Consider the following 9,027-nt stretch of genomic DNA (forward strand, 5'->3'; position numbering starts at 1 on the left):
AAAAGAATGAATAATCTTATTCACAAAATGAGTCACCAAAGTATAAAATTTCACAAAAAACACATAAACAAAACAGATTGTTCAACTGTTTAGTTACAGGCACATCCTCGCAAAATCTATAGTTATCTAATCTCTCAACCAAATGTGAGAACACGAAGTGGAATGCAGAAACATTAATCCGTATGAACATTCTTCTCGATACTTGACTTACTAAGCACGAGAGCGCCAATGACAATGAGCAGGGCACCTGCAAACCACTGTCAACAAGCCTTTCCATCAGATATGCAAATGAGATATGTCAAGCAAGGCTAAAGCAACATTTTCTCAATGTTCTTACTATGAACAATTATATGCAGGTGTAAAAACAACAATTATATGCAGGCGTAAAAACAATGTACAAGCAGCAGCAATTCTACGGCCTCTCCCAACAGAGAAACGACATAATTGGTGAAGAAACTCCGTCGTCTATCACCATTCTGTGATTTTACCAGATAAGAAACACTAGCAGCCATATAACCCATGGTTCATTCAAATGTTTTATGTGAAAAGAACCAGTTGTTTTCGATTTCTTCGTTGACTGAAATAAATTTCAGAATCATTTGATCAATGACTACAGAGTTAAAGGCCCACTAGTGAAGGCCAAACATTTCCCACCACTTTTATGGCCTAAACACATACTACTAGGTGGCTTGTTTACGTACATGGCATGAGTACTGGAGTTATTCTGATTCGTCCCCGCGTCAAGTAAAACATGGGTATTAGAATTATTCAAATTACCGACTTCCTTTTTATTTACTAACATGTGAAATAAAAGAAAATTGTGAGAGTCCATAATCTAATACTTAAAAATTATGAATCATATGAAATACGACATGACTAATAGATCTCGTACTCATTCCTTCTTTCCCTTTCATGATCAACGACTTCCCCTTTCAAGTAAGTAAACATGTCGCATACGACAACAGTGTCATCCATTCATTTCCTTTTTTTTTTTCATTAGCTCCACACATTTGTATTCAGTAATGCATTAGACAAGAAACTTGGCAGAGTTAATAGTTTTGAGCATTTTAGTCACGAAAACAAAGGGCGAGTCTTGACGCAACGGAAATGTTGCTTCTTTGTGACTGAAATGTCACAGTTTCGAGTCATGGAAACAGCCTATTTGCAAATAAGGGTAAGGTTGTGTAAATGACTAAAACTTCATTAAAATTAACACAAAACGGAACAAAAACAATGAATTTACCTTCTCAGATAAGGGTTCCAGAAACAAAAAGTATCCAGCCAGACCAGAAGTGAGGAAGTTGGTAGCAAAGTTCGTCGCTGTAGCTTGCAGAGACGACAGATTTTTTAAGCTTTGCACAAAGCACCCCCACATCGTCACGTTGAATAATACCACGAAACAGTACTTTACAATCTGTGAAAATCCCCAAAAATTAATCACCTGAATCACTAAATCAAGAGATTCTAGGGTTTTCGAGATGTAAATCCAACGGTCTTAAATTCGTGAAATTGAATATCGGAAGGGCACCTGATTAGTGATGAGCTTCGCCGAAACGGCGGCGGAAGCGGCGCAGAGCCCGGCTGAGACTGCCCATGCGTAGCCCTTTTTGCAAGCCTCCATCGAACCACCAAAGCTTCCAATTTTTCTCAAAGGAAGAAGTAAACTGGGTCGAGATGATTTGAGTATGTACTTGAAACGATGTCGTTTTGCCTTCTAGTTGTACAACTCGCCGAGTTTTTCCCAGTCACGACTCGTTCACAAATACAAAGAATATGGTTGTATACAATTAGTATTATGAAATTAGGAGCTCGATTGGAAGTGTATTTTAAATAAATGAAAACACTTTTAAATAAAATATTTTTGAATTTCAATGCACTTCAAATATTATTGTGGTGTCATTAAGAATAGCACGTTGCGCGTGCAAATTATTTTTTGACACAATAGCATGCAAATTGGTGTTTCACTGAGCCTTTGTAGGCTTGAGGTCATTTGGAAGTCATATTGCAGGCCTGTCGACTGATGTTAACAGTTTTCAAGCGAGCATGTCGACTGATGTCAATACTTAATAGGTTTTGAGAAAGCATGCTGACATATGCTAACATACGTCGAGTGAGCCTATCAAAAGAACCCATAGCAATGCATACAAAGGTATGGGGCTAGCAGCTATCCTTATCAATGCCCACAAAGGCAACTCGTTGAGCAATTATAGAGCAACTTTTAAAGGCATTTTAGATTTTCAAACGGCAACACCCGACCTTTCCGCAAGGAATTCTTAGCGGAATGAGCTGACCTACCTTGTTTCAAAATGGATTTGCCCCTGAGTGCAAACCAAAATATGCCTCAGTATTCTTTTTTGTATTGGTAAACTAGAAAAAAATTGAGTAAAATTGGAGTTCTTCCCACATTTAATGGAGGGGTTCCACCAAGCACCAACCACATTGATCGGTGATAGTAACTACTGGAGACACTGAGCTATTTAATTGCTGTTCTGCACGGGTTTTAAAACAAGGGCTCTGCGAAAAACTGCAGGCCCGTATATATATAATTGTAAGGATTCTGAAAAGCCACCAGCCCACAGTCAGCCCACAGTTAGTGCATTGGTCCCACTCAGGCCACGAACGAGGGAAGCCAATGCTCTACACGCAATTGATAGAAGAAAGATTCTCCCATGCAACCGATAGTTAATTTTACTGGTATCATTGTACTCATTAAAAAAAAAAGGCATCTTTATTAAAGAAGAACTCGCCACGTGTTCGAAAGATGCACTAATCGTTCAAAATTAACAATCATCATTTTCTACTCGGCTGCGCCATTTTCTAATTACCAATCTGTCCACATATAGTGTATCGTTCCATTGACGATAGTCATTGATATTAGTCGGATGTCATAAATTGTTAAAAAAATTTATTAAGGAGAGAGAGAAGATTTGAAACTATTAAAATAATTTAGAAGAATGCAGTTTCGAATTCGGAACACATGAGCATAAATCACACCATATCCACTTGTGTGCAAAACTTGCAAAATAAACTCTTTGCAAGTACATAAAAAAGCACTGGCGCCAAAAAAAGTTCGATGGTATTTAATACAACTTTATTCATTAGATTAATTACAACTTGTAATCTTTGGTAAGAAAAATCAAATACAAATTGGAAATTGCTACATGGTCCTAATCTTTAAAATGACACACAGAATTAATCAAACTGTTTGCCTTTGTAGTTTGATCTCTATTGATGAACATTTTTATTTTTTCAACTCACAATTAATTTTTTTTTTTTCAAAGAAAATAAAAAGGAAGAAGAAACATAGTATACAAATTTAAATACCCTTATTTTGTCACAGAATTTGGACCCAGATGGCGGCACTTGGAATTTTTTGATGAACCACATACAGAAGATAATATCCTGAAGGTGCAAGATTACCGGAAGCCGGCGTAGTCACCTGAACTTGGTAGGCCGTTGTTTCTACCTTTTTAACGTTCTCCGCCTCAAGAACTAGCAGCCTCTGATTCATTGAGAACGAATGTGTATTAAATGAGGGCGCCACCATCGACACCGACACTGATTTTGTTGCTAGGTTTCCGTTCACCGAAAACTGAATGGATAGTTTCTTTCCGTAGTTGATCTTAGCTTGTGATATGGGCGCAACGATTTGCGGACGCAAGTTATTGTATTTAGCGTCCAAATAATCAGGACTAAATGCCTCTAGTCGCAATTCAGTTGGGAAAAGCACGTTGGTGAACTCGTATTTATCATGAGGGTTACTACCTCCAACTAGTACCCTACCATCGCGTAACAATATCGCGGTGGAATGGTACATCCGCGGTATGGTGGTAGGGTTTTGTTGTTCAAACCGTGATCCAAGTGCGTTGTCAGGTCGGTACACAACCGGGTTGAGAACCGGATTGCGCCCTATTTCCCAACCTGCAGTTCCTGATGATGCACCGTTGATGAGTAGAACAGTGCCATCTGGAAGCAATAACATGTCACCCATGACTCTAGCTTGAGGCATAGTCTCCATAACCCACTGGGGTTTCGGGTTGTTTATGTTGATCCGAGCGCATGTGTTTAGAGCTTCCACAAAAGTACCCTGATTTGCCTTGACAAAAGACCCCTTTGGAGCTCCGCCGCAAACCAAAACCTCAGCCTCAACAGACGGAGCCGCCAAATTTTTTAACGGCAGCAACACGGCTGAACCCGTGCTAGGGTAACACCTTGGGTCACCGCCCGGTATTTGTGGATAGGTTTTGACGACATTGTTCTTTGCATAATCGAATAGAATAGCTCGATTATTCGCAAAGATGAATAAATTCCCATCCACGTTGAGGAAAACAAAAGGGTAAAGATTGTTTTCCTCACCGGCGTCATCGGTCTGCACAAGGAAGGGCAAGCTGTAGACTTTGCTCGAAGACCCGGTCTTTGGATAAAACTCGTAGTTGAATTCCCGCCTACCGCCGATGATGATCTGCCGTCCGTTGGGCAAAATATGATCGGTAGCGTACCAACGGCGAGCGCCTAAGGCATTCTCAAACTCCTTCCAATCACAACCCGTGCAGGGCTCGAAAACCCTAACGTTGCGCTCTCCGTCGCCGTTACCCCCAGTTTGGATTAAGCGTCCATTGGGGGCTACAGCTCCGGAAGAGCACCAAACGTCGGTTAAAAGAGAGAGAGGGCGGACTGTGTTAGTTTTGACATCATACTCGGCGGAGTGGGCGGTGCAGTCGTTTCGAACGCATTCTCCGTTGGGTAAGGGCAGGTTAGATTTGCCGAAATCTGTGCGGTCGAACATGACGACACTGTCGTTGCGCAGAAGCTGCATGTGCATGGCGGAAATGCCAACGCTTTGTTGCAAGAGCTGCCATTTGCCACCAGCGGCGTGGGTAAGAGAGAAATGAATTAAGAAGAGGATTGATGAAAGAATGAGACTGCTAATTGACTTCATTTTTTCTGCTTTTGAATCTCTTAATTTGTGCTTTGGTTTTGTGGGTCTGTCTCAACTCTCAACCTTCAGCTCTTTAAATACACGTACCATATGTATATTATAAACGCGTGGGACAGACACCAGGTGCCCGGTAAGTGAAAGGGACTGTAGCCGTTGAGTTGAAGAACAATTCAATCTAATTAATCTGAGTTTACACAGTAGGATCCTGGATAAGCATGCTAGGTGTGTGCTTTGAATCCTTCTTTTTTTTTTTTTTCCTTTTTTTTTTTTGTTACTGGTTTAGTCTTTCGTTGGTTGATGAATTTATTTCGTCTTTGTGTGTGCTTTAAATTCTTCTTTTTTTTTTTTTTCTTTCTTTCTGTTACTGGTTTAGTCTTTCGTTGGTTGATGAATTTATTTCGTCTTTTTATTATACATATGTTTGGTAAAGAAAAACTCGTCACGTAATCGTTCAAAATTAACAATCATCATTTTCTACTCGGCTGCACCATTTTCTAATTACCAATCTGCCCACATATTGTGTATCGTTCCATTGACGATAGTCATTGATATTAGTCGGATGTGATAAATTGTTAAAAACTTTTATTAAGGGGAGAGAGAAGATTTGAAACTATTAAAATAATTTAGAAGAATGCAGTTTCGAACCTAGAACGCATGGGCATAAATCACACCATATCCACTTGTGTGCAAAACTTGCAAAATAAACTCTTTGCAAGTACATAAAAAAGCACTGGCGCCAAAAAAGTTCGATGGAAATTAATACAACTTTATTCATTAGATTAATTACAACTTGTAATCTTTGGTAAGAAAAATCAAATACAAATTGGAATTTGCTACATGGTCCTAATCTTTAAAATGACACACAGAATTAATCAAACTGTTTGCTTTTGTAGTTTGATCTCTATTGATGAACATTTTTATTTTTTCAACTCACAATTAATCTTTTTTTTTCAAAGAAAATAAAAAGGAAGAGGAAACATAGTATACAAATTTAAATACCTTCATTTTGTCACAGAATTTGGACCCAGATGGCAGCACTTGGAATTTTTTGATGAACCACATACAGAAGATAATATCCTGAAGGTGCAAGATTACCGGAAGCCGGCGTAGTCACCTGAACTTGGTAGGCCGTTGTTCCTACCTTTTTAACGTTCTCCGCCTCAAGAACTAGCAGCCTCTGATTCATTGAGAACGAATGTGTATTAAATGAGGGCGCCACCATCGACACTGACACTGATTTTGTTGCTATGTTTCCCTTCACCGAAAACTGAATGGATAGTTTCTTTCCGTAGTTGATCTTAGCTTGTGATATGGGCGCAACGATTTGCGGACGCAAGTTATTGTATTTAGCGTCCAAATAATCAGGACTAAATGCCTCTAGTCGCAATTCAGTTGGGAAAAGCACGTTGGTGAACTCGTATTTTTCATGAGGGTTACTACCTCCAACTAGTACCCTACCATCGCGTAACAATATCGCGGTGGAATGGTACATCCGCGGTATGGTGGTAGGGTTTTGTTGTTCAAACCGTGATCCAAGTGCGTTGTCAGGTCGGTACACAACCGGGTTGAGAACCGGATTGCGCCCTATTTCCCAACCTGCAGTTCCTGATGATGCACCGTTGATGAGTAGAACAGTGCCATCTGGAAGCAATAACATGTCACCCATGACTCTAGCTTGAGGCATAGTCTCCATAACCCACTGGGGTTTCGGGTTGTTTATGTTGATCCGAGCGCATGTGTTTAGAGCTTCCACAAAAGTACCCTGATTTGCCTTGACAAAAGACCCCTTTGGAGCTCCGCCGCAAACCAAAACCTCAGCCTCAACAGACGGAGCCGCCAAATTTTTTAACGGCAGCAACACGGCTGAACCCGTGCTAGGGTAACACCTTGGGTCACCGCCCGGTATTTGTGGATAGGTTTTGACGACATTGCTCTTTGCATAATCGAATAGAATAGCTCGATTATTCGCAAAGATAAATAAATTCCCATCCACGTTGAGGAAAACAAAAGGGTAAAGATTGTTTTCCTCACCGGCGTCATCGGTCTGCACAAGGAAGGGTAAGCTGTAGACTTTGCTCGAAGACCCGGTCTTTGGATAAAACTCGTAGTTGAATTCCCGCCTACCGCCGATGATGATCTGCCGTCCGTTGGGCAAAATATGATCGGTAGCGTACCAACGGCGAGCGCCTAAGGCATTCTCAAACTCCTTCCAATCACAACCCGTGCAGGGCTCGAAAACCCTAACGTTGCGCTCTCCGTCGCCGTTACCCCCAGTTTGGATTAAGCGTCCATTGGGGGCTACAGCTCCGGAAGAGCACCAAACGTCGGTTAAAAGAGAGAGAGGGCGGACTGTGTTAGTTTTGACATCATACTCGGCGGAGTGGGCGGTGCAGTCGTTTCGAACGCATTCTCCGTTGGGTAAGGGCAGGTTAGATTTGCCGAAATCTGTGCGGTCGAACATGACGACACGGTCGTTGCGCAGAAGCTGCATGTGCATGGCGGAAATGCCAACGCTTTGTTGCAAGAGCTGCCATTTACCACCAGCGGCGTGGGTAAGAGAGAAATGAATTAAGAAGAGGATTGATGAAAGAATGAGACTAATTGACTTCATTTTTTCTGCTTTTGAATCTCTTAATTTGTGCTTTGGTTTTGTGGGTCTGTCTCAACTCTCAACCTTCAGCTCTTTAAATACACGTACCATATGTATATTATAAACGCGTGGGACCGACACCAGGTGCCCGGTAAGTGAAAGGGACTGTAACCGTTGAGTTGAAGAACAATTCAATCTAATTAATCTGAGTTTACACAGTAGGATCCTGGATAAGCATGCTAGAGTTTAGGTGTGTGCTTTGAATCCTTCTTTTTTTTTTCTTTTCTCTTTTTGTTACTGGTTTAGTCTTTCGTTGGTTGATGAATTTATTTCGTCTTTGTGTGTGCTTTAAATTCTTCTTCTTTTTTTTTCTTTCTTTTTGTTACTGGTTTAGTCTTCCGTTGGTTGATGAATTTATTTCATCTTTTTATTATACATATGTTTGGTAAATGTGGAAATATTCATTTTTTAATGTATATTTTGGTTGTTGTAATATTCTTTTTTAAGAGACAGAATAATAAACTTATGACTACTTTGTTTTGGGACAAAAATCTAAATCTTAATTTACTCATGAAGAGTGAACACTATTTTTTTTCAATTCTAATTTCAACCTTTTGAATTTTGAACTTTTCAGCTCGATGATGTCATTTTGGTTTGCATGAGAAATTTTTGTGTCGGAGAGTGATGGGTCATAGAGGGCAAACTTTGTCGCAATAAAAATATTGCTATTTTGTAACCCAAATGTCGTTGGTTCGAGTTGTGAAAACATCATTTTTACAATTGCAAGGATAAGGTTGCATACCACAGACGTTTCTCCCTTCCTCTGATCCTCGTAAAGCGGAAAATTTTGTTTGCTTGGGATTGCCTTTTAGAGTGATGGATCGTATATTTGGTAGCTGGAATTAATTAATGAAAAAGAGCAAGAATCTTCCGTCTGATTGAAGATTTAAGTTTTTGCTTGCAGAAGGTGAAATTCATTCTTATTAAATTCACATTGTTGCAAGAGCTATCTCATTGTTTAGCTAATTTGCAATATCTAAAGATAATTATGCAGTTTCAAGCGAGATTAAATCTGATAATATCATGCAGGATCGATGTTCACCTCCAAGATTTAGTCTGTACTCCCTCTTAAAAGTCCAATGAAGTCAACGTTTCCTTTGAGCAAAAACACTCAAGCCTTATCCCACCAAACGAAGTCGGTTATATAAATTTTAAAACGTTACTGTGCTCAGTTTTGCACCAAATGTATCGTTTCTTTTCAAAAAAAAAAAAAAATTATTTCAGTTTGGGCAAGCTCCAAGCAATATCAATTTCTACTGCAGAATAGGTGCGGTGCAGAGTGAGAGTTAAATGATTGTTGCTTTTGTTGGGTTGTTCTTCGCAATTAAATCAATACCTGAACAATAATATTAAATTCTTGTCATGAAATTTGACCATCATTTGGCTGCGCCCACTTAATCATGCATGGTTCTAACTACATAAAATATTTAATAGAAAA

General features: G+C 39.8%; 3 protein-coding genes across 3 annotated transcripts; all 3 read right to left on the reverse strand.

Annotated features, from left to right (window-relative positions):
* On the reverse strand, window positions 1–1,729 carry LOC137718698 (uncharacterized). The gene is made up of 3 exons (XM_068458245.1): window positions 1,529–1,729; window positions 1,244–1,414; window positions 1–257 (listed from the first exon to the last, which is right to left on the reverse strand). The coding sequence occupies exons 1-3, from the start codon at window positions 1,619–1,621 to the stop codon at window positions 174–176; spliced, it is 348 nt and encodes a 115-aa protein (XP_068314346.1). The 5' UTR covers window positions 1,622–1,729; the 3' UTR covers window positions 1–173.
* Window positions 1,730–3,061: 1,332 nt separating this feature from the next.
* On the reverse strand, window positions 3,062–4,939 carry LOC137718535 (aldehyde oxidase GLOX1-like). The gene has a single exon (XM_068458087.1). It carries the CDS (start codon window positions 4,937–4,939, stop codon window positions 3,335–3,337), a length of 1,605 nt encoding a protein of 534 aa, XP_068314188.1. The 3' UTR covers window positions 3,062–3,334.
* A 731-nt stretch (window positions 4,940–5,670) lies between these two features.
* Window positions 5,671–7,595, reverse strand: LOC137718333 (aldehyde oxidase GLOX1-like). The gene has a single exon (XM_068457860.1). The coding sequence runs from the start codon at window positions 7,548–7,550 to the stop codon at window positions 5,949–5,951; it is 1,602 nt and encodes a 533-aa protein (XP_068313961.1). The 5' UTR covers window positions 7,551–7,595; the 3' UTR covers window positions 5,671–5,948.
* Window positions 7,596–9,027: the final 1,432 nt, after the last annotated feature.

This window comes from Pyrus communis, chromosome 15 (assembly GCF_963583255.1).
Source record: "Pyrus communis chromosome 15, drPyrComm1.1, whole genome shotgun sequence".
Taxonomy (NCBI): Eukaryota; Viridiplantae; Streptophyta; class Magnoliopsida; order Rosales; family Rosaceae; genus Pyrus; species Pyrus communis.

Coding starts and splice junctions, on each gene's coding strand:
- LOC137718333 (XM_068457860.1), bottom strand. CDS start 7,550: ATGAAGTCAATTAGTCTCATTCTTTCATCAATCCTCTTCTTAATTCAT.
- LOC137718535 (XM_068458087.1), bottom strand. CDS start 4,939: ATGAAGTCAATTAGCAGTCTCATTCTTTCATCAATCCTCTTCTTAATT.
- LOC137718698 (XM_068458245.1), bottom strand. CDS start 1,621: ATGGAGGCTTGCAAAAAGGGCTACGCATGGGCAGTCTCAGCCGGGCTC. Junction 1,415..1,528: donor CGAAGCTCATCACTAATCAG/GTGCCCTTCCGA, acceptor GGATTTTCACAG/ATTGTAAAGTACTGTTTCGT. Junction 258..1,243: donor TGGAACCCTTATCTGAGAAG/GTAAATTCATTG, acceptor GCTTGTTGACAG/TGGTTTGCAGGTGCCCTGCT.